Source organism: Crotalus tigris, unplaced genomic scaffold (assembly GCF_016545835.1).
Source record: "Crotalus tigris isolate CLP2741 ecotype Arizona unplaced genomic scaffold, ASM1654583v1 scf7180000017601.7605149639:7615979, whole genome shotgun sequence".
NCBI classification, from domain to species: Eukaryota; Metazoa; Chordata; class Lepidosauria; order Squamata; family Viperidae; genus Crotalus; species Crotalus tigris.
In genome coordinates this window covers 3,021,490-3,047,882 of record NW_024096505.1, presented here as the reverse complement: position 1 = coordinate 3,047,882, position 26,393 = coordinate 3,021,490, and the positions used below count along the sequence as shown (strand labels likewise).

Sequence of the window (26,393 nt, the reverse complement as noted above, 5' to 3'; positions counted from 1 at the left end):
CTGTTGAGTCTTGTGACGTGTATCCCCAGGGCCTCAAACCAATCAAGTCCTATGAGACTCGTTCGTTCACCCCCTACTACTAATAAGTCTAGTGGACCTTCAAAATTCTTGTATTGCACGTTAAGGGTGGCCTCCCCCTTAACACACACTCTTGAATTTTGAAAATCTGTTAACACAATGTCAGAAGGCCTTAACTTGGCCTGAGTTCCACTACCGGAACAAATCTTCCTAAATGTATGCAAGGAGATAATTGAAAAGGCAGACCCTGTGTCTAGTTCCATAGATAATGGAACCCCTTGTAGCTTCACCTTGAGTGACAGCTTTTTCTTAATTGGCTTGTGTGTGCCTGTCCTAAGGATGCTTCTTCGCGAAGCGCAAAACCCTACCCTATTCTGGCTGGGGAATCTGGTACCTTTCAGGCGTGGTTCTTCCTGAGGTTGTACCTTTCGTCGGCCCAGACACACAGCTGCAATGTGTCCTTGTTTGCCGCATGCCCGGCAGGTAGCGGAGCGGAACTTGCAGTCGGTTCTCCTGTGGCGACCTCCACAGCCGATGCACTTGAGCGGAGCTGAAGAGCTTCCCTTCTGTTTTTCTTCCGTCGTGGGGTGGAGACGGTCGACTTCCTCGTCCGGATCCTCCTCGGAGTTCCTTTGGGCGTCTTCCTGGTGCACGGATGCAACCTCTGGACTGTTTCTGATCGGCCACATGTTCTTGATAGCGCCGCCTGCTGCTTCTTCTGCGGTGACTTCCCTTAAGGCATCTTGGTAGGACAGTTCTTCTTTAGCGAAAAGTCTCTGTTGTAGATCTCGATGCCTTAACCCGCACACGAATCGGTCCCTCAGTCGTTCTTTGAGGTCTTTGAACTCGCAGTGCTTGGCGGCCTTCCGTAATGCAGCGATGAATTCTTTGGCCGACTCACCGGGCCGTTGATCCCTCTGCTCGAAGGTGTGGCGCCATGCGATGACGGACATCTTGGGGTGGAAGTGCTCCTTCAGTAGCTTCTTCAGATCTGCGTAGCTGACAGACTCTACTGGAACAGGTGCTGCAAGGTTTTCTGCGATGTCGAAGGCGTCTTGACCGCAAACACAAAGCAGGGTGGCAGCCTTCAAGCTCTCTTCCCTCACTTGGTTTGCCTTGAAGTAGTTCTCCACCCTGGCTACGTAGGACTCCCACCGCTCTGGATGTGAGACGTCGAATTCCGAAACCTTCCGATTTTCGCCATCTTCAAATCTTCAGGAGACGGGTCTATCAGCCAGCCTACCCCTGAATGCGCACCGGATTGGCGGGCAGCTGCCGAGTCGACGCCGTTCCTTTCCGCCGCTCAGGACTCCTTGGGTAAGCTTACACTTCTTCCTTTCCAGGTAGTGCAAGGCATCCCACCTTCGTCGCCAGTGTTAAGTCCTTGGCGGGAAGCAGACACGAGAAGCAGTTGAAGTTCTCAGTTTCCTTTATTCAGCGTTCAGCTTACAAGTAGATGGCTTCAGCAGCTCCCCAAACCTCCCAGCTTCTTATATAGACGCTTCCCGGGTAAATGTGTTACTTTTCCCGCGCCAGCACCCGCGCATGCGCACGGCGCTGGCGACAGCCTGTCTGGTCCCGGGCAGCTTTGCACCTGCCTGGGACTGCCTGCAAATGCCCGAGCCGTTTGCAAGGCTCGGGACATAACAAAAACCAAACTGCACCCCATTCTTTATAAACCAGTCTCTAAAACCTCATCTCTCTATTTTATCAGCAAATGTTCATTCAGGGTTATTAGAAATACATACCTATTACAAACGATTTCTATTAAACCCAATTTGAATCCTTCCTTTTATACGAGGGGAATTTGGAAATAAACCTCCATTTCATTATCAATGACAGACACTCACAGATACAGAACTTTTATTATACACATTAGAAAACTACCACATTACATTACTTTTTGACATAATCACCATTCAAATTGAGGCACTTGTTAAAATGTCTTACAAGGTTTGAAATTCCATAGTAGTAGTTACTTGGTGCCAAATCTGAGCTATGGGGGGGTTATCAAAAACATCCCAATGGAACACTGGAAGTTATTAAGAAGAGACTGGACAGCCATTTCTCTGAAATGGTATAGGGTTTCCTGCCTGAGCAGGGGGTTGGACTAGATGACCTCCAAGGTCCCTTCCAACTTTCATCATCATCATCATCATCATCATCATCATCATCATCATTATTATTATTATTATTATTGCTTCAAAAGTTCTTGCAGTCTAGCGGTGTATGGGTGAGCATTATTGTGGTGCCATGGAAAATTCTGCCAAATATGAAGATGCCAAAGGAGTACTGCTAGTGAAGTTCATGGAGCATGATTCAACCATCAATTCAGAAGTCTACTGTGAAACTTTATGAAAACTCAGATGAGACAGCCATAACAAGCGTTGGGGCATGCTGACTTCCAGTGTAGTGTTGGTTCATGGTAATGCTCGCCCGCACACCGCTAGATGCACCCAAGAACTTTTGAAGCAGTTCCTTTGGGATGTTTTTGATCACCCCCCCCCCAGCCCAGATTTGGCACCGAACAACTAGTACTAAGGAATTTCAAACCTTGTAAGACGTTATGATAAGTGCCTCAATCTGAATGGCAATTATGTCAAAAAGTAATGTAATGTAGTTTTCGAATGTGTATAATAAAAGTTCTGTATCTGCGAGTGTCTGCCATTAATAACCAAATGGAGGTTTATTTCCAAATTGCCCTCTTATTTATGTATCTTTTCTATTTAAATATATTCCCCTTTTCCTCCTTTCAAATAAACAAAATCTTTAAGACTTCCTCATTCAGTTCCAGTCTAAAAATCATGAAACATTACCAGCAATATCTACCCATTATTTTAACCTTGATCAAAGAAATCAATTTTATATTTATATTCCTTCTTTCTCGCAGCAATCTTTAGATTCCTCAAAAAAAGTTTTAACATCTGCTTTTTCATCCTCCCCTTGTCCATTGTCTCAAAATTCTTGGTGTCTTTGTCAAGATACTTTTTTAACTCCAATGGATCAATTTCAGGAAATCCCTTTTTGTAAACCCAATGTTAAAAAATTATCCACATCATTTTTCTGGTTTAATTGGCATGTGTTTTTATTAGATCATTATTAGATCATTTATAAGTCCATTATTTCCATCTCTTTCTTTTACGCTACAAATTTTTGACATACCATAAATCTCTTCCCCCTCCCCCACCCAGCTCAAAACTGTATAGTCTCTTAAGTTGGACTTCTCTCTGGTGGAATGTTCCGTCTTTTCCCTGGGAAAACTCTGTGCTGCAAAGACTCCCCTCCACTGCTTCTCATTCAGATGTGCATTCCATCACGTCTGGTGATTTCAATAAAACTTAGCAAAGTGAAGTTTTCAATCTTAAAAAAAAATTAAGAAGTTTGTATAGGCAACATTAGAGGCTATAAGCTTGATGGAATCTGGTAACTCCCAGCCAATCACTAGCTCAACCCAAAAACACAGTTCCTGCTGTCCGTTCATTAAAAAACTCACTATCTGGAGTTTATGAATAAACTTGTGGTCTCTGGAGAAAACCTGGCAGTCCGAATCCCATATCTGAGTCCCGTTTTCAGCTGTAGTGTGTCTGTCTATTCTAGAGTGATGTCAGTTCACCATCATGGTTTACCAGAGGCACCTCTGTCATGAGTCCTTCTGGAATGCGGCACTATAAAAATATTGTAATTATTTGATATAATATGAAATAATTCAAATATTTTAGTTTTTCTGAAGAAATAAGAGATTTTTCCAATTTTTAGTGTAAAAATCCTACCATAGTGGAAATAGCAGAACATTTTTTAAATGTAATAAAATAGCTGAAAGAGACACAATAGTAACTATTTTGTGGTCTATTATTGGCAAAGATTACTAATGTGATCCAAATAAGAAATACTTTTTACTCTATAATTTAAATGGACTTTTCTAACATCAGCAAAAAGAAAAATTGGATTGATTTGTTATACTATTACATTCTAATAATTGGTAGAAATCACTTAAAAACAAAGAATTACCTGAAAGTAGCACAAAGTGAGAAAACCTGGCTGGGGGAAAAAAGAAAAAATAATTTGAAGAACAAAATAAAGATTGATATCCTCTTTGCAAATCATTATGTTAAGGCAAATAATAACAACAGTGAACCTGAGAAATATTTGTATTTTAAATCTCAGCGAAAGAAAACATTCTTTGAAATCTCTGGAATTGTGCTTGACTTTCCTCAGGAAAGCTTGGAGAGCCCATTTGGCATAGTAGTTAAGGCATCAGGCTAGAAACCAGGAGACCATGAGTTCTAGTCCCACTGTAGGTACAAAGCCTGCTGGATGACCTTGAGTTTGTCATTCTCTTTCAGCCCCAAGATACAGGCAATGGCAAATCTTGCCAAGAAAACTAAAGGAATTTGTCCACGCAGTGGCCAGGAGTCAACATGGTCTTGAGGGCACAAAAAAGGTACATTATGGTCCACCATCATTGCTCCGTCAATAAGTACAGATAAAAAAGACATGTAAGGGAAATCCCACAGAGCTCTAGTATCGACTTCTGGCTTTGACCCACCAGTGTAACAACTGTCTCTAAGTAATGAGCTAGCAGCTAAGAAATGTTTTGTGCCCTTTTTGATTTATGTGCTGCTGGTCTTCCAAGAGTGTTAACCATCACTGTTATTTCTACTTGGAAACTGCTTCTGGACTTTGTGCTTAAGGTGGCAAAAATGAAACTTTGATTTTAGGTTTTACCAACTAGATAGATTTGTTGTTATAGAAATGGCTAGTTTATACTATTATGTAAAAGTAAAAAGTTGAGGTTTGATGTTACTATCTTATTCTACTGCACCAAAGGAAGTCAACGCCTTTTCTTTCTTTTTCCCTACTTTTCTATACTTTTCCCTTGCATTTTTCCTCCCCCATTTTTCCTATTATTTGCTTTTGTATTTTTGTATTTTATATTGTAAACTAATAAAAAAAATCATCACTGTTATTTCTTTGAGCTTATCAGCAATTATTTGTATGTGAAGATATATAAAGATTTGTAACTGCTCCTGGGAAAATAGGTAGATGTATAAATGGGAATTGTATTTTGATAAATTTCTTACTGTAATCCCTAGAGTTGTCTTCCTGAGGAATAATCTCTCTATAATCCCAGCCCAGATCCCTCCAAAGTTTGCAATATAGCAGTTTAGTAAAGAGGAAGTAGACAAGAAATGAAAAGAATATTCCTCAAAGAAGCAGAAAATCAACAAAACCGTCCCTGTCATCAGCAAAATCAACAGAACTGATAAATTAATTAAAATAACTGTAACCTATCTGATTTTTCTTCTTTAGGCTTAAATAATAATTTGTTTCATTTATTTGAAAGCTGTAATTGTTGCTTTAAATATGCCAGAGAGAGCAAGTCTACATGTAATGATAATCCAAAGACCAAATAATGAATGGTGCTAAATCCAAAAGTAAGATTCATCTGAAACCAGTTACCCAGGTAGGGATAATGGATACCAGGTAGAGTGAAAAGAGCTATGATAAATATTAAGGCAGGCACAATTCATTAAAGGCACAATAGGTTCTACACAACACAATATTTGGGATGCATAACATTGCCGATTTTCCAATATTTCCATTTGCCTCTTCCAATATACACATTGTTTCTCCAAGTCTCCTCTGCCCCATCCTAAGCCGGCAGTGACTTTGGCATCATCATCATCATCATCATCAATCATCATCATTATTACTATTATTACTACTACTATTATTATATATTGTTCCTTTCTGCTAGGATTTCATTTTTACAGACAACCTCAGGTCAGAGTAGGAGAGGGGCCAAGCAGAATTTGTACTGATCTTTCAAAAACACTTACATGATCTTGTATTTGGGGATCTCTGAGCTGCAGCACTTTGAACTGCCTCTATGAATAGCATTGATCTCTATGGATACCGTTGACCCAGTGGTGGGATTCAGCCAGTTTGCAGCACTTTGGCAGAACCAGTAGCTAATTTTTTGTTGCCTAGGCCCAGAATGGACTTCCAGAAGCGGCATCCAAACAGAGAACCGGTTGTTCACATATTTGAATCCCACCACTGTATTGGCCCTATGGATAACCTATACATTAGTGCACAATACTGCTGGACATTTCATTCGTTTATCATCAAGCAAGGACAGTTCACCCCGATCTATACATTTTTCTGCTTGATGCCAGCATGACACAAAGGCAGCCTTCAATAGAAAAAGGTCATCCATGAATAACATCTAGTTCTTCCATATGCTTTTTGTTAACATATACCCCCGATTTTTCAACATGGCTCCAAAAATAACATCATTTGTTGTTGGTTTTTTTAGAAAATGTATTTCCTTTAATGGCTTTGGATTTAAGAATCACCTCTTAAAATGCTAGCCCGTGTAGATTGATGTCTAACTAAAAGGGTTGTTAGATAACATAAATTTTCTGCCCATCCCTCATGTATGTTAATCTCCATGAAATATATTTAAAGTAAAATGTTTAATGCTTCCTTCTCACCCTCTTCCGATGACAAGAGACAGGAGACCTTTATTCCTACAGTATATCGTAAATGCATTTAATGCTATTGCTCCCTTAGTTTTTCCCTTTTATCTCCACAGGATACCGAGTATTGAGGTTAGAGTAATTGCATGGCATGGTATTACCAAAACAGTTCAAGAAAATTTGGCCATCTTTTCAGCCAGGGCAGGCAACATTTTTAAAATTAGCCTTATTTATTTTGTAGAGTTAAGGGGTACGGATTCAAGTAATAACCATCCAAGAGAAAAGGATTAGAACATATGGACCAATTTTCCCCCTTTTGGATGATTAAGAAGTTCTCTTTTTTTTACTTTTGAAGAATGTCCATTCTGGGACAGTGTGATCTTAAGAAATCCAGAAGTTTGTCAGGTTCACAATATGATGAACTTTGAAACTCAGTATGAATAACAGTACTATTTCAGGCAATATATTTTAAATTTTGTGTCACCAAATGAGATAAGGGGCATTGTCTCAGATTACTTAAAAAAATTAAATATATAGAATAAATTAATTTGCATTCACAAAACTTTTTCTAACATTTTATCCAAATGAAAATTGAGTAGGAATTTGTAGGTTGATATAGGTGGACACGTCCCTACCCATTGTTTATTATTGGTTGTGCCTGTGAGTCTTATTGTTAGCCTGGAAATTCATTCTGCAAGCAATGAGTTATTCTCTCTACATTTTATCTCTGCTTCTTCCACTGTCTTCTTTTTCTCATTTTACTCAGGGGAGGAAAAGGAAAAAAAAAAACAGGTCAAACAGAGAAAGGACCATTCACTTTCCTTTTTCCTACTAAAGCTGATTTGCCTCCTTGCCTTTTCTCTAATCTCGGCTCTCACAACAGCTGACATTTTAAAGCCTCCTACACTGCTGGCTGTGCCTTGCTCTCTGCTGGCAATTTCTGTTGCACCCCCCTCTTCCTATCCAAGTGACTCAGTATTGAGTGGCTACTGGTTGTTCTCAGGCATTATCAGACATGAGGCCTTGTTTTATTTTGTACCTTTCATTTCCTTCTCCTTATTTTTCTAAACATGCTGATACCTCCTTCTTGGACGTAGATCCTGCCATTAGCCCTGCAGAACTGATCATCCCAGTTTCAGTGGGAGAATGATATTTAAATGGATTGACTGCATTTAGAGCCTCTACAAGAATAAAATTTAGATGGGCCCTTTTCCCTTGGGAGATTTTCCCCTCCATAAATATATCATAGATTACTCATTTCAGAAAGAATTAAAGCAATTCCTTTAATCTTGACCATTAATCTACTGAGTGCCTATCCTAGCAATAGGACTTCAATCAACTTACGTAATTAAAAGATGTTATTTAAAGAGTCATATTATCATTGTTTCAGATTAGATTGAAGTGTTTGGTATGTTTCTAAATTTCATTCAGATTAAGAGCAATCATGTCTGACCAATGTCAGTATGCCTTTGCACCTTGGAAATAAGGATAGCCAAGCTGTTAAAACACAGATATTAAATAAGACAGCACAATGTTTTCACCAGCCAACATTTGGATAAATGGTGTTCTCAGAAAAATAAGCTGATTCTCCAACCACAGATTGAACCAGAAGTTTTTGCATGAAGTTGCATTGCTGGGTGTTTTGTCCAGAAGTGCTTCTTTTCTTGATCCTTGGCTTTGACCACCATTTTAAAAAAATGACACTGTTTTCATTAGAGTAAAATAAAGCAATAATCAATCATGTAAGTAAGATGCTGATGCCACAACAGCATTCAGTTTTGATAGAAGCCTTGAGAGTCAAGAACTCAGGACAGGCTGGCTCTGGTTTCTTTCATAAACTGAGAACAGAGGATCCTTAGAATTTGCATACTTTCCTTTGCAGGAAGGCCACTGTGACAAAGGAAGATCAGCCTGGGAACTGACAGTGGTTGAAGCAACAGCTATGAGGAACTCATTTTGCCCCTTGTTCTCACATAAAACGCTCAGTCTTTTCTGTCAGTTCTCCTGGGATGGTAGAAGGAATTCTGGCTCCATTGCCAGAGCAATTTTGGATCCATCCATCAACTAAAGCTTGTAACTTCTTTTGGCTGAAGAGCTGCATTAGGCTTTGTCTTTGACAGTGTTGAAAGTTACACAAAGTGAGTTTGGACCAGGCTCCAGGGTAAGCAAAAGATTTTTGATTCTGCCTTCCCTGAGCAAAGATGGACCACACATTTTGCATTTTTGAGCCAAAACAAACAAAATAAAACAAATCGTACTAAGAGCTTCAGAAAAGGAAGGCCAGTTCAATCTTACTGCTTACCACTTAATTGATCCCCCTTGCCTCCTTTTCTTCCACTCCCTGTCTCTTAACTTTCCAGAATGTGAGTCTGAATCGATACAAATTCTTTGGGAACAATCATTATCAGAGAATAAAAAGTCTTCAAATAAACATTTACATACATATGAACTCTAATCAGATTAGATTGTAAAATGACATCAAAAGGCTAATCAGGAGGAGAATATGTCTTCCATTGCTGTGCGTAGACAGTGATTTACTCTGTTTTACAGCTACAACGTTATGTTGCTGCCTGCCTTTTATGTTGCTTCAGTTCTGTTATTGAATAAAAACTATAATTGTATGAGTTCTGCTTTTGTCCTTAGCAATACCTGGAAAATAAGTGTTCTTATTACTGCACAATCAATTTGTGAGTTCTTCATCATTCCGTAGCAATTGAAATCATTGACTGAATCTGTAAGGGATTGTCATCCAGCTTGGCAAAATAAAATATTAACAGATGGTTAGGAATATATGATTGGTTTGTTTTAATTTCTGCTCACGCTATTAAAATGTAAATATCTAACACTACTTTGACACCATGCTGAATCTCTTCAAGTGGGTTTTAAGAAAATCTGTTTTTGCTGAGCTATTTCCTGATGATAGTATGCAAAGCTATAATGTGTACAGACCTGTAACTCCATAAAAATACAATTTCTGTCATTTTCTAATGATAATTATCTTTTAAATATATATTTATGTATTTAATTGTCCCTTTAAAAGGTAAAGATTTTATAGCTAGTATAATTATACTATTGGATTGGTGCCCTCTGTAGGCTGTCACAGTCAAATGATATAAGGGTATGTGAAAGCTATTGTTTCATTATTAGCTAAGTGAATTATCCTGATTTACATAGGTCCTCTAAAATTGTCATAATTATCTGCCTCACTAAAGAGGGAGATGGGGCATTAGGCAATTCTCCTTTGCTATACAAAGTGCTGATATACTTTGGGTCCCAATTTGCCTGTTTGGTCCCAATTTGATATATTCTAATATAGACATTGCATGCATTCTTGCATTCATGGAGCAATACTAGATTTCACTGTAGTTTCTCTCTGACTTTAGGTAATACTGATATGCACTAATGGGACTATCCAAACTTATATGGATTAATGTAATGCTGACATTACATTATATTTCTGAATTCCTCAAAGTGCTTCCATAAATTGCTAATTTGAAATTTCTATATTAAAATTTAGAAAGCTATGTTTGTCATCATCTCAGTGGTCAGTGAAAGAATTGGGGATAACTTTAATAGCCACAGCAGTCACTGATTTTTTTTCCATTATTTTTAATATTTATTTTATAACATTTGTGTGCATGTGCAAATATATATGCCTGCCCCTGTCCTTTTATCCTGCAGAAAAGATTAAGAATTCTAAGGAATGTACTAAAATAATGACAAATGTCAGTACACAGCAACTAATATACTGCATATAAAAATAATTGTCCATACAATAAGAATACTACACTGCCCAAGTAAGAGTTCTTCCTTTTGATATAAGACTAATTTAGGAAGGTAATGGTTTAAAATATATATTAAAAATAACTCAGTTAGAAATTGTTGAGAATATTTGTAGCTCAGGTTGTAGGTTTTGGCAGGGGTTAAACAGCAAGCTCAGAGAACAGATCCCTGCCCAAATAACTCAATCCTGTACAAACAGGAGAAAGTTATCCATTTGTTTGTATCACCAGCTCCTTTCATTTAAGAATATTATTTCTGATGCTTTAACAGTATATTTCTTATAATTTCCTGTACACCACATATATTTCCTGTGTATATACAGGATGTATTAATTGCCTGGGATCAGGGATTGTCAGTTTGGGCTGAGCATCCTCAGTAAGTTGAAAAGTTTAAGAACACTCTTTTTCAAAAGGAGAAAGGGGAAAAAACACAAAACAATCAAAGCATTAAAAAGGTGCATCAAAAAAGAAAAAGAAGACATTATGCACTTATTGTCCCCTCTAATTAAATACTGATTTATATATTACTACATTAGTTTCCCCCCTTTGTCCCAAAGATGCTTTTTCACGAGGTAACTGGACTTTCTTGTTTTTCTTTAAAGACGTTTCGCTTCTCATCCAAGAAGCTTCTTCAGCTCTGAAGAACATCTTCAAAGAAAACAAGAAAGTCCAGTTGCCTCGTGAAAAAGTATCTTTGGGATAACTACAACCCGGATCACTGTGAATCTCCATAGACATTTCCCACCCTTTGTGAAATAAGCCCTCCAAAAAATTTTAAACTACTACATCTATTAGCAACTTGTTGATTTGTCTTCAATATGTTATATTAATGACCAAATAGCTAACAGGAAAAACAATATTAGTGAAAAAACAAAACAGGCCTGTTATTGTAATCCACTTGTAGAAAATTCATCACAGCATCTTATCTATCCCAAAATCATCCCAAAAGTTATAAACAAAACATCCTGCATCAAATATCCATGTTTGTTTCTTAATATTGTCTCTAGTCAATTGTTGTTTAACAATTGTTCTGTATTTTATATAATTGTTCTTTCATTACGTATTTTGTATCTTTATTTTGAATAAAATAAAAACAGGTTAAAAAAAAGAGCACTCTTTTTCCAAAACATCAAAAGCCATAGAAATAAATACCAGTCTAATTTTATCTTCTCAACCGAAAATATTTCCTTAGAGATTATCAAATAATGCCTAAAGTCTACATGATTGAATATCATTAATCACTTTAGGGATGTAGAGAGTAATTTCTCTTCATATGATGTTTCCAAGGTGTTCATGTAATGACTGTATCAATATTCCTGTAATAAGATATGAGATTGACTAGTTAGTTGAAAAGAAATTTTTAAAAAGAAAAATAGCTCAGATTGGTTGATAGTCAATTGATGTCTAGTTAATTTAAACGGGAGAATTATGATTATGGTAAATTCTTTGTGTTTGGATTTTAATTTTCTGTCCTCTTTTCTCCCTGCCTCCTTTATATTTTAAATATTTTCTTCGATCATATTGCAATTGTTTTACATATTCATTTGAACATTAATTGGGGAATAGGGGTAAGAGGAGCAAAATTCCATTTGCTGACTATAAAAACCTTCAGTGTTGGAGCATCCATAACTACTGAAGACAAGCCTTTCCACTGATTAATTATTCTATCTGTTAGGAAATGTCTCCTTAGTTCTAGGTTGATTCTCTCCTTGATTAGTTTCCATCCATTGTTTCTTGTCCTGCCTTTTGGTACTTTGGAGAATAGGTTGACCCCTCTTCTCTGTGGCAGCCCCTTAGATATTGGAATACTGCTAGATCATTGTGGAGAAGGTAATTTCAGTGATAAGTTACAGTAAGATGAAATCTAGGAATGAGATATGTCCTAGTAGCATAATTTTGTAATCAAAGTTTTGTTCTTAAAAAAAAGCTTTGTAAAATTGCTTCACAAACATATGCAAGCACAAGTGATTTGGTATTCATATCTACAGAGGTATTGTGAATGCTTTTCATTTACGAGTACAGCCATTGTTCATTTCAGTTCTGACTTTAAAAGTAAATCAAGAAATTAGCTGAAGGCTTGGTCATGAGTAATTACACTTGCACTCTCAGGAGTTTGCTTGCCATCCATCCATTCCTTTTTATTGATTGTGCTGTGGAAAAACACATTATAAAGCTAACTTATTTGCTGCACAATTGGAATGAATAGCTCATTTAATTCCACAGATATATCATTTGTATAAGTTGCTGAGTGCTGAAATAGGAAGTTGGATGGGCAGTTAAGAAGACCAACTAATTTAGCTATTATTTACTTTCTGTTTTTCTCATGATCTCTATGTAAATTGTGATTATTGCATAACTTATAAATTTACTTTTTGAACATGAAAACAATTAGGAATATCTGCAAACCTATAGATGTAAACTATGTATATTTAATATTTAATATATTTTTGCCCTTAGAGGATGGCTTTTCTGTACTGAATCTGGACAAGCAAAAATTGTACTTATTTATTAAGTTGCAAAAAATTGTTTTGCCTGATTCCACAATCTCTGGGCAGCTCATATTAAAAAAAAAAACCTTGAATTTAAAAGTCTATTTAAAGTAATAGAAGTATAACAGACATGTTAAGCCCTGAAAGCTTAATACTATCTTATCAGTTTTTCATGGTCTAAAAGAGCAGCAATCATGCATTCTATATGCTTGAGAAACAATTATGACAATAAAATGTGTTGATGATTCTAGATTTGCAAAGTCAATAAGGCCAAGCTCAGGATATTTTACTGAGGAAACGAAGGAGACTGGATTCTGCCCTATTCCATTGCAAAGCAGACAGCAACGGAAGTTCTTCTTTTTCAGCCTGGGGGTTGAGGTCTGATGGTGAGGAGTAATTCTCTCCTCCAACAGTGTGTTTTGGTCCTCCAATATGTATACTTTTCCTGTATGGTGGAACTGGGCTCAGGAAAAGAAGTTACATTATAGTTTGGACAACAGACTCGAAAAACAGACTAGAGTGGTGCTTTAAACAGCAGCAAAAATACTAACAGCACAAGTCTATACATGGCTATTCAGATGTAAGTCCTGTTGGGTTCAATATGGCTTAGCAGATCAAACCTTTATTACAGAAAGCACCACAATAAAATACATAGATTGGTAATTAACATTTTTTAAAAAAATACAATAAGATTATATATTTTATTATAGTAGCTAAAGTACAATCACCAACATTTAGGCTAAACTTCAACCATACATGGGACAGATACAACAAATGGTTGTACAAAATTGTGTAACCTAGAACGATATGCCAGGGTCCTGATCAGATAGAAACAGTGATAGATAGACATTGTGCTGTCTACCAAGGTAGTTCTCCAAAATGGAATAAATATACATCTTCCTTGATTCTCTATAGCAGTGGTTCTCAACCTTTTTAATGCCGCGACCCCCCAACTGGTCGTAAGTCAAGGACTACCCAACCGGTTGTAAGCTGAGGACTTTCCCTGCCCGGGAGCGCTGTGCATGCATGGTGCTGCCCCCTGCGCCGGCCGAGGCGTAGCTGGCCAGGGGCAGCGACAGAGCAGGCCAACCACCGCCTGGGCCACCAGCTGGCCCATCCCAAGGGAGGTAAGGCACCCGCCGGGCCCCACGCGTGCCAGCAACCCTCCCTGCGCCCACCAGCCTCCCACCCCTGGCCCTCTTTTACTTACATTTTTAGTAGTTGTTCAGCAGGGAGGGGTGGAAACTTCCAGACAGCTCGCCTTCACTGCAGACAACTTGCAGCACCGTTTGCAGAATGGGACTTTTGGCGGGCTCAGCAGGGCAGAGACAGCCTGGACAATTCATATTGGTTTGAAAGCCAATAGAATTAGACTCTATTCAAGAGAGTCTGTTCTATTAGCTTTCAAAAGCCAATAGAATAAAAGGGAGTAGCACAGCTAAGGAAAAGGGGGGGGAAATGGCGGACTGCGTTGTTTGGCGACCCCCGTGAAATGGTCATTCAACCCCAAATGGGGTTGCGACCCACAGGTTGAGAACTGCTGCTCTGTAGATTAACAAAAGGAGTATATGGCTTCAAGATTCCACAGAACCATCTCAACATGGGCAACCCACTTCTGAAATGGGATGTTTTTATACCTCCCGTACAGAACTGCAGAGGATAATGCATCTAACTTGGCCAATATGAAAAACTGACAAAATGCCACAATTAGAACTGAAGAGAGATAAGATGATGGCACATGTCCACTTGAGGAGAATCCAAATACTGTAGAGTTGGATATTAGGCTTAAACTGGTTTGAAAATCAATATCCCAGATTTGTTGTTTATGATGACTATTGGCATTTTCAAGCCCTAATGGACAGAAACTCTCCAAAGAAAGTCCTGTACACTGGATTTGCTATTTGCTCTTCTAAGCCAGGTTGAATTAAAACAGCCCCTGAGAACCAGTGGAGCCAGACCTGCAGGAAAAAAAACAACATTAATTTCAAAGAGAAATGAAGGAACTGCAGATCTGTCTTGATGGCTCCATTGCTGAGGCAATGTTTTTATCCTGTCTTTGCTCAGGTGCAGTATTTTTATATTATTTATTACTGTGGCTTTTAGATTTTTATCTGTTTTATACTGGCTGTTTTATTGTTGTGCATTGCCCAGAGTCTCCTTTGGAGGAGATGGGCGGCAATATTAATTTGGATGGATGGATAGATGAATGGGCGGACGAACGAACGAACAAACAAACAAACAAACAAGATGCTCTGGTACTCATAGAAACCAAACCTATCTCTAAGTGTAAGGCAGCATTCTTAATGTGTCTTAGTACTGCACATATTGCTCTTACAAATGTGGACTGGACAGCTTCCAGGATACTAAACTTTGTAAAAATGCAAATTAGGACACCATAAAGTAGCTGAGGGATGACCTTAGCAAGGAAAACTTTGAAAGCTGCAGGAATAAAATGTGCCTTCTTTGAATGGAAGACTCTTAAGGTAGCTTTGGGCCTACATTGGGCTATACTTCCCCTATAAGAGAAGATACTCCAAGATAAGGAACCCTGAAACTGCCACCCTGAGATATTTATAAGTACTACCTGCTCTATTGGAGGTCCATTAATTTTCTATTTATGTAACCTAGTGTTGTATCATACAATCACTGGCATTCTAATTTTTTGATAATTTACTACAAGCTGTTCTTTTAGGCAAAGGGAAGACAATGTCCTCAATGCCCTTTTCATTCCCACCTGGGAGACAGACAATATTACTACATATAGCAAGGCTGAAATTGGATGACCTGCTAACATTGGAGAGTGATGACTAGAAGATGATAAAGCTGAATTAATGCATTGATGTACAAATTCAAAAGTAAGGGGGCTTAGATACACCCTTTTCTTACCCTTCTTTTCATGGAAACAACTCCAGAAAGATGGGAAACATTTGACTCTCAATGAGATGTCAGAATAGAGAGTCTGGATAAGAAGGAAAAATCTTCTATCCATGCAAGATTCCTGAAGTTTTTGTCATAGCCTCTCCTTTGGAATCACATCAAAAGCTGATCTCAAATCCATAAAGGCTGCAAAAGGGATGCCAGTGGGCAGTGATGAAGAATATTTTTCAGCTAAATGGCGTGAGACCAGAGTAATGGTCTAAGGTTGAATGGTCCCCTCTAAACCCTTTCTGTTCCTCAACTCTAATATTTTCACTTTGGACACAATCCAACAGTTTTAAATAAAAATATGTTGCATATATTTTGCTTATTATATTAAGCAAAGTAATTGATCTATGGCTGGCAGGGTTAAGTCCATTTCCTCTGTTCCTCTAAAGAAGGATAACTACGGCCTCATTTCATACAGATGGAAAATGTGCTGTGCTATTAATATAAGTTAAAAGAGAAGCCACCTTTGGGGCCTAACAATCTTTACTTTTTTTCAGCCTCTCTGGAGGGAATTCCAGGAGTTTTCCCAGATTTCAGTTGTACAATGAAATACTCAGCCTCAACGATAGACACAGGAGGGAATTCCGGAGAAGTCATCACTGATTCATCCACTGCCACTGGATTATTTATTTAATATTTCTGAATTAAAATGTTCTGAAAGTAACTTGTTCAAATATCCACAGATATTTGGCAGATGAATTCTAAAGTACTACTCATAGGAGAGCAGTTAACTAGGCTGAGTTTTTAAGCTTAGCTTCTCCCTCAATCTCCTCTCGGTGCTTTATAGAACATCTTGTGCTCTCTGAGTGATTGAAGGGAACCTCATGAATTGTTAGGTTGAAAAGTGTATATTGCAGTAAGAAGGGCTTTTTTAAAAAAAACTGTTTACTAATTTGTTAAACAAACTCTAAATAATGGAGCCTGAGAGTGTGGATAATAAATTGGTAATATCTATTCTGACAATATCTTTTCAGAGGAATCTGCTAAACAGATTTGGAAGTGGAGTTGAAAGAAGGGTTCTGAACTTAACAGAGTGGACAGGTTTTCTGCAATTCTAGAAGACCATTTATTTTGAATGAGTCTTTTTGCGATGGCCTCAGAAGACAGTGAACTACAGCTAGGAACTTAATAATTACTTTAGGACTCAGATGACAGACTAATAGGAAAGGGTCACTACAGTATGTGGGTTTATTAGATGAAGTACTGTATGTGGAACCATAAAATAATCAACCACATTTGCTCCTTTGGAGCTCCAGAAGGTTAGTTCCACATCCAGACTACCTATAAGCTGGTCCATTCCGAAGCCTGCCATTTTATAGTTCTATTTTTAGACAGTTGAGCCTATAAAGAAAAGATTGTTTCATTTGAAGGGAGAGACCAGTTAAAATGAGTTTGTAAAAAAGCATCTGACTCTCCAATATGAGCACTGAAATTACCACCAATAATTACTAATGCATCTGGGTACTGGCAAAGCAGTCTAGAGATATAGTTGCCAAGAATATCGCAAACACTATTAACTTCATCATGTCTGTGTAATAGGGGAAGATATATATTGATGAATAACATATTGTGAGGCTTAAGATGAAAGAAATGGACAAGGACCATACTGGCATGTGGCACCAATATAGACACAGAGACGTTGAATTTTGTAGCAACCATTTTGTTCAACACTCCTGAGAAATTACACTGGGTAATGCCTTGAGTGTGTATGGAGTGTATTTAGAGAAAGAGATCTCACCTATGACCCATGTTTCCTGCAGCAACAAAATATTAAAAGAGTTAATATATTCTAAAAAGGAGGTATACTATTAGGATGGAGCTCAGAAGGAAGCAGAAGTTGGGGAAAGAATCAGAATAGTTAGATTTTGGTTGGTTTATTTGGATTCTTTTTTTCTGGATGTTGGTTTCTTTCTTACCTTTATTGTTCCTGCTTTTAAAGTGCAATCCAGCCAGTGTTACTGATTTATTTATTTGATTTGTATAGCCACTCACCTTCCCTAAGCAATGCTGGGCATCTCACAACAATTAAAACAGCATTAAAAAAACCAGAAAACAAATCAAAACAAATATGCATCTTTTAAGTTAGGTGATTTCTGGTAATTATGCACATACTTCCATGAGTTTTTAGTACAACAGTGTGGAGGTAGTTTCCTATTAATTTTTGGGGAAGTATTTTTTCAATTACTCAATTTAATTTAGAGCCCTTTTATTCCCAGTGATGTCTCAGAAATAGTGGCATATCTATATGAGTGTGCATGAGAAAACCTAGAGTGAAACTGCAGTTAACATTTTCTGTGCATTTTCTGAATAGATAAACCTGCCCCTTTCCAAATCCATTATCTGAGAAAACCTATGTCCACATATTCCATATAGATGGTTTTCATTAGATGAAGTTATAAACAAAGAAAATAATTTGAACAAATTTCTCCAGTACTCCAATCCTAAGCTAGGATTCTTTCATTAAATTCAGTTTTGTCTCCAATTTCCATGGATGATTGACTCTGAAGTTAGTCATTACTGACTTCGGAAAGCTCCAAAAAAATGAGGTCTTCTAGAAAAGGTGTTGGAGAAAGAGAAAGATGGAGCAACCACCTGAAGCATTCTTAGCAATATCAGCCTTCTACTAGGGCCAAACAAATGTAAAATGGAATATGAAATGACTGGCACAATCATTCATTCACAGTCCCAAAGGTGCTTTTTCACGAGGCAACTGGATTTCCTTTTTTCTCTTTGAAAATGTTTCAGTTCTCATTCAAGAAGCTTCTTCAGGTCTGAAGAAGCTTCTTGGATGAGAAGCGAAATGTCTTCAAAGAGAAAAAAGAAGTCCAGTTGCCTTGTGAAAAAGTACCTTTGGGACAACCATGACCTGGATGATTGAGAATCTCCATAGACATTCATTCACAGGACTTATTTCATATTAAAACTATATCCATATCATCTATTTTAAATACCTATTTTAATCATAGCAAACATATTTTTGAAAAAATTTCATATAAAAAAACCTGCTGTTAAAAAGCAAACACCAAATAGCTAAAAGTATAGCTAAAAGCAATTATAATTTTCTAACATAGGCCCTCCTGGGTTTATTGTATACAACTATACAATAAACAAAGCAATTATAATTTTCTAACACAGGCCCTCCTGGGTTATAAATAAAATAGTAGAGCTCAGTGTGCCTGTATTTCTCTGTTTAGAGTAAGAGGTTGTACAATAGAGTGACCGAATTGGGTTTCCAGTCCATTTGTTCTAAATAAGTACTGTTACCATAGATATGAGATATTCAATACCACTATTGATATGGTCAATAAATGTTTGTTTAAAAATAATTGAGAATTAAAGAAGTTGAGAATACATTAGGAGCAAATTCTACTTGAAAAATCTTGTCAATTAATTTATTATTGGAAGAGATAATGCAAGTCAGGAATCCATAACATACTGCCTTCAGGCACCAGTGTGCTGTCAGACAATTCCCCTGGTGACCCACAAGTTCAGCTTCCCCTGGAGCTTGTTAAAATATTTAAATTAATTATTTACATTAATTAATTTTAATTAATTTACAGTAAGTAGGATATTGACATGCTGCAGAGCAAAGTGCCAGCCTTTTGCAACGCAATTTATTTGCAAGAATGCCTTTGGCATCCCAAGAAAGCTAGTTTGCCTTTTGGTAAATGGTGTCCAGTGGCTGACTATGCTCATCATAGCAGCCCTGTCAGTTTGCCAGTTTTTTGCAGGAATCTTGTCTGCAAGCCTTTCAAATATTCTTACTTCCCAAGTGGGCCTCAATCCTAGAAACACTGAACAAATAATTTGCTCAAGTTATTTATCAAAATAAAATTTTAGGAAGTTGAAAAAAAATCCTTGTAGGTAGCTCATTCCAAGCAGACAGCTATGTTGGTCGTTCCGGGACAGCTGGTGTCTGCTCTCAGCCTTCCTTAACCCTCCTCACTCCCTTTTTTTTCTGGCCTCAAGCTGGAGGCTGATACTAAACAATGGTTTTAATCTATTACATTGCTAACAGCTTTAGTTAAAGATGTGGGATTTTTAAAATAAAGTCTACATTGGTGTTTCTCAATCTTGGCAAGGCTGAGAAATGCCAGCTAACTCTCAGCCACTAATCATGTCTCAGAACATTGTCAATTGAGTGGGAAGGCGAGATCTCTCAGATATATGGAAATATGAGAGGAAGAGATCACTAGGTTTCTATGTCTGGCTTCTCTTCAGAGAATCCATATTGATAATTTTCTTCTTAAATGTGTATTAATTATTTGTTTTTGTGTTTATTCATTTTCTTGATACAGATACACAAAAGAAGGTTCCAGAGGATTTTGACATAGACATGGATGCACCAGAGACAGAGAAAGCTGCTGTGGCGATACAATCTCAGTTCAGAAAATTCCAGAAGAAAAAGGGCGGCTCTCAGTCTTAGTCTCTACCTCATATTTTTGCCATCAAACACTTCCTAGTCTATCCAGAAATGAAGAATTAAAACATTTAGATGCATGTACAGGAATAACCACTATTTAAAACCCCAATTGTCAGGTATCAAAGCAATTATGCATATGCTGTGGCTTAGGCTCTATATTGACGTCCAGTATCAGTTCTTCTGTAATCCACATTTTATCTGATATTAAAATAAAATATTAGGATGAATTTACTTGGTTAGTCTTGATCTGCATTCTTATATTATTTCAACAAATCCAGTGCTTTAAATTAAAACAATGTAAATGCCCTCTTTTATCTTCACTCAGAGCTTGGAAATCACCACATTACCTTATAGCAATAGCAAGAGCACTTATATACTGCTTCATAGTATTTTACAGCCCTCTCTAAGTGATTTACAGAGTCAGCAAGTTGCCCTCAACAATCTGCGTCCTCATTTTACCGACCTCAGAAGGATGGAAGGCTGAGTTAATCTTGAACCAATGAGATTCAAACTGCAGTTGGCAGAATTAGCCTGCAATACTGCATTTTAACCACTGCACCACCATGGCTCATATGTTTTGAACTTATTTATTTTCTAAGGAATGAGAGCATACATTTTTCTTAGCTCATTTGGTGAACCAAGGTATTATCCATATGTGCCAATAACCAGTATTTTCTCTGACTGGAAAGAACCAAACATTTCAGCCATTTTCCAGTCTAAATATTTGGTCAACTGATATCATAATGATAATAAATATGGGAGTTCTGAGTGGTGACATGGGTGCTTTAACCCCCTACAGAGTTTGGAGCATCAGTTCTGCCCTTGGCACCCCCAACTACTTAAACATGGCTTCACTCAAAATGCCTACAATTTATGGACTATGTAGAGCTCCTAGCAAATTAGCAAAGTATTGATTTTAAGAGGAGGCTTGGATAATGCTCCAAAAAGGGACTCACTTGAGCCTCCTCCAAAACACATCTATTCAGATGTTAACTATGGTATATAGAGTTGAAGTGACAGGGCCAATGGCCTGTCATAGAATTTTTATTATCTCAACTACATCAACCTTTTCAAGACAGCAGGCCTTGAAAGTATGATGGAAGTATCCATAGAAGTAACTCAAGTTGATTCATGTTGAACCAGATTATTTAGCTTTTAGTATTAAACAGCAGTTTCTCCATGTTTCAAATAGGAATCTTTCATTACCGGGAATAGACCAGTAAATGAAAAGATCTGTCTTGCTGTTCTTTCTGATCAGTATATCCAGCAGTTCACATATTCAAAGGAAAGATGCCTGCAATCAAATGTTATTCTTTTTATTTAAATAATTAAATATAAATATAAATAAAATGTAAACAACTCATCGAATTAAAAATGTGATACAGATTAACTCTCATGCAGACATATTCAAACACAGAGATTAAAAAATTAATTTGTTTCAGCAATAGTTAAGATCAGGTTCTCCTCACAATAATTGTAGAAACATTTAAATCAGTAAAGCTTCCAGCACTCATAGCTAGGATATCCCATTAATATTACGGCAAAATCTGAATCCATTGAAATGCCTTATTCTCTCTCTGAATGCAAAGATATAATACTCACACTGAGAATTCTGAATTTATTCAATTACAAAAAAGCAATAAATATGAGAAAAAAAGTATCACTTATATATCATAGATGCTGATAGTAACAATGCTGCAAAGCAGTCAAATACCATTTGGTGTTAAATGTGGGGCATATCAAATTAATCAAAAGCTTCTGTACCAGGGGTTCCATTTACTAAATGCTTTCTGCATTTGAAAGCTGACTTTCAGATTAATTGGCAGACATCAAAGGTTATCTAGCCAATTCATGACATCAACACAATCATGTAAGCCAGATATTTAATAGTAATCTTTTCTGATGAGATCACAGTATAAAAGAAGGCAGTAAAGGTGGGCTTCTTTCCAGCATCTGCCAATTTCAAGAGTTGCCTCCTGTGACTGTTTTAGCACAACGTAGTCCCTCCCTGCCACCTGCTTTATGTAGTTCTGCCAGATTGGAGATTGCAATATTTACTACTGCTCTAATTTTTATACAATTTGCACACAAGGGAAGAACAACAGCATGAGAACTATTGAAAAATATTTTAAATTCTTTCGATGAGATTTAGATCTCTTACCTTCTATTAAACAATGGATTAAATATTTTTGGTCCCTCACATACTTTATTCTCAGCACAGAGAAAAGGACACTTACAGTTCATGGGGAATTTTGATTATTTTTATTGTCCAACATATAGCATTTCTGGGCATAACATGTGGATATAATTTGTTTCAATCAAGCAAAAATGAATGGCATGTATGAGCCTTTTTCAACCTGGCATTTCTTGATATATTAGAATATAACTCCCATAATACCCATCTGTCATAGTGACTTAAAAGTATGAGAATTGCAATTTAACAGCTTTAGAGGTTATTACACCAAATAGAAAAAAATCAGTAAGTCTAGAGGCTCTCCTCCAAAAATGCATCTTATTTGTCTCTTGAGAAACCTATATGCAGGTCAAGAAGCAACAGTGAGAACTGGACACGGAACCACTGATTGGTTCAAAATTGGAAAAGGAGTCCGGCAAGGCTATATACTGTCACCCTGCCTATTTAACTTATATGCAGAGCACATCATTAGAAAGGCAGGGCTAGATGAAACAAAAGTTGGAATTAAGATTGCCGGGAGAAATATCAACAACCTAAGATATGCAGATGATACCACTCTAATGGCAGAAAGTGAAGAGGAACTAAAGAGCCTCTTGATGCGGGTGAAGAAGGAGAGTGCAAAAGTTGGCTTGAAACTCAACATTAAGAAAATCAAAATCATGGCATCCAGCCCTCTCAATTCCTGGCAAATAGATGGAGAAGAAATGGAGGTAGTGACAAATTTTATTTTTCTGGGCTCCAAGATCACCTCAGATGGGGACTGCAGCCGAGAAATTAAAAGACGTTTGCTCCTGGGGAGGAAAGCTATGGCAAATCTAGACAGCATGCTAAAAAGCAGAGACATCACCCTGCCAACAAAAGTGCGTATAGTCCAGGCCATGGTTTTCCCAGTTGCAATGTATGGCTGTGAAAGCTGGACCATAAGAAAGGCTGAGCACCAAAGAATTGAGGCCTTTGAACTATGGTGCTGGAGAAGACTCCTGCGAGTCCCTTGGACTGCAAGGCGTTCAAACCGGTCAGTCCTAGAAGAGATCAACCCCGACTGCTTTTTAGAAGGCCAGATCCTGAAGTTGAAACTCAAATACTTTGGCCACCTAATGAGAAGGAAGGACTCACTGGAGAAGGGCCTAATGCTGGAAAGATTGAGGGCAATAGAAGAACGGGACGACAGAGAATGAGATGGCTGGATGGAGTCACTGAAGCAGTAGGTGTGAACTTAAATGGACTCCAGAAGATGGTAGAGGACAGGAAGACCTGGAGGAACATTGTCCATGGGGTCGCGATGGGTTGGACACGACTTCGCAATTAACAACAACAACAACAACAACAAAGAGTGATTACAAAGACTCTGTACAATATTAGAAAGATACAGATGCTTCCCAACTGCTTGTAATCAAATAGATTTCATTTTATGTGTGTCAGTTAACAAAAGTACACAGGTTTCCTCATCTCCCTCTCAGTGAAACCTGTGGAACTGTGGCTTACACATTCATATATTTCCTTGGGCCTGTAACAATGTATTGCCATAATGTGGGTGGGCTACCTGGTGGTGACCAGAAGTCAGAAGGAATGGAGCTTTACAAGAGAGAGCATTCCCCTGTTGTTTGGAGGCACAGCATTTCCTGCCCTGAGCAATCAAAGCAAAACTGTCCACATGTCTCCTTTTGTTTAGCTTACCTGCTGAGCTGCAACAAAACCAAAGTAAAGCAGTGAGAGGTAATCTACTGCAGTGCAGCAACTCAACAGACAGTGACATCTGTGGAGAGCCAGTTGTTCTGGAAGAGCATTATAGCTCAGCGCTGGTCTCTGGATTAGCAGCAGCAATTTGTACATACCATAAATGCCCTGGACTTACCATTGGCAGAGGTAGAGGAATAAAGAAAAAAAGTGCTGATCAAATCCAGGTATCATTTTTGTTGTTCATCCAACTATTTGTGATGTGACAGATACAGCTCGCCAGGACTGCCTGTCAATATCACTTCTTTGAGTTCTTATGAGCTCATCATGCTTGTGATATCTGGTTTCTTGTCTTCAGCTGGCTTCTTTTTCTATTCTATTTTTCTAAACATCAGTGTCTTGGTTTCACATCATGTGACCACTATATTTAAGCCTTAATTTCATCATTAGCACTTCCAGTGAGCTGACAGTTTTTACTTAATCTAGTATTGAATTATTTGCTTTTCTTCCTGTCCATGGTTTCTCTCAGCTATTTTTCCAGCACCACTATTCAAATGCATTGATTTTTCTTTATTCAATCTCTCTGATGTTACAGCTTTCACAGTCATATATTACAAACAGTTTGTGGCTTTGACAATACAGATTTTTTTTAGTAATGTAATGTCTTTACATTTTAACATCTTATTTATGATCTTTCCCCCAAGAAGCAGAGTCTATTTTTTCTTTGTAATAATCATTATTTCTGTAGACTTTTGAGCCCAGGAAGTAAAATCTGTTACCATATCTATCCTAGCTCCGGTACTCCCATTTTTCACCTTCAGTAAAAATTAGGCTACCAAAGTAGTTTCATCACAACTTCTGAGATTGTTCACATTCCTTCTGGTAATTTTAATTCAGTTTCTGTTTCTTGTAGCCCAGAATTTTTCATAATATAATCTGCATGTGTTAAGTAGATAGGATGATAGTATACATTTTGGAACTCTCTATTGAAGCAGTTGGTTGCTCAATATCCATTTTGACTATTATTTTCTAGACAGTGTAAAATATCTGCATGTTAGGTGTTGAAAGAGAAATCTCCAGATCCAGTTCCAAGCCGCAAATAAATAAAACGGAGGCTGTTTAGAAATAAAGTTCTGTTTATTGAAGAACAGAACCAACAACATGCGGTTCAGGGATAGCTGACCAAAATGGAGTTGGGATAGGTGGGGTTTTATACCTTCTTTGGAATTTTATGTTTGGAATGTTCCAGGGGGGTATGCAATGAGGTGGGCTTTTGTGTCGTGTCTTTTGCTAGTCTGAAGAGGGTGTAGAATAAATCCTATTATGTCCGAAAGGTCATGCACCTATCCTTGGAGTCTTTGTTTTTTTAATTCCATCAGCTCAAACTTTTGCTGGGGCTGGGGCTGAAGGCATTTCACTTATGAATAGGTGGCCCCAAATCTGTGTTTCTAAAAGCTGGCCTGCTTGGGAGAAGGAGACTAGGGGCTAAATTCTACCTAAGATTTTTCTCCATTATTCCTTTGTTTCTGCCTTTTTTAATATCCCCCAAAATATTTCCTTCTCTAGGAGGGTGGATGGGTGCTGATTTCCAACATAGGCATGGATAGCCTCTAAACACATAGCCCTAATTTTTTAAGAGTTGTCTACACTTTGTGGCAACCCCTGCTTCATAGGCTGTGTAGAACCAGCACTGAAACAAATGTCTTAAGAACTCACTTGGCATTTCCATTATCTGTCAGATATTTTCAATGAGACCCCAGTGCTACTGCTGAAATCAGATTGTATCTCCAGAACTTAAAATAACAGCTCTCAAAATAAACTAACATGGCTGCATAAAGAATTCTCTGATAAATTGAAAGATAAAAAGGACAAGTATAAAAAGTGGAAAGAGGGGCACATAACAAAGCAGAATATCAGCAAATAGTCCAAGCCTGCAAAGATGAAGTGAGGAAAGCTAAGGCTCAAAATGAACTAAGGCTTGCGGCCAAAGTCAAAAATAACAACAAAACTTCTTTCAACATGTAAAAAACAAGAAAAAAGTTAAGGAAACAATTGGTCCATTAGTGGGGAAAAGTGGAAAGATGGTGACAAGCAACAGGGAGAAAGCAGAACTATTTAATTCATTTTTTGCATCTGTCTATACACAAAGGGAAAAAACAGTCTAACCTATCAAAAACAGTACCATAAAAAACAGATTAGAAACACAAGTTAAGATAGGCAAGAAAATGGTAAGTGAGCACCTGTCCAGCCTAGATGAGTTCAAATCACCAGGACCAGATGGATTATAACCCAAGGTTCTCAAGTAACTGGCAAATGTGATTTCAGAATCACTGAACTATATTTTTCAAAGATCCTGGAGCACTGGGGAAATACCAGAGGACTGGAAAAGAGCTGATGTAGTTC

At 37.7% G+C, this 26,393-nt stretch overlaps 1 protein-coding gene across 1 annotated transcript in view; it reads left to right on the top strand.

Moving 5' to 3' along the window:
* PCP4 (Purkinje cell protein 4) overlaps positions 1 to 20,350 on the top strand; it is a 61,270-nt gene extending 40,920 nt beyond the window's left edge. Inside the window, exon 3 of the mRNA XM_039369324.1 lies at positions 19,995 to 20,350. Within this exon, the coding sequence (XP_039225258.1) occupies positions 19,995 to 20,122 (128 nt within the window). The 3' untranslated portion in view covers positions 20,123 to 20,350. The remainder of the gene's footprint in view (positions 1 to 19,994) is intronic.
* The last annotated feature ends 6,043 nt before the right edge of the window (positions 20,351 to 26,393 follow it).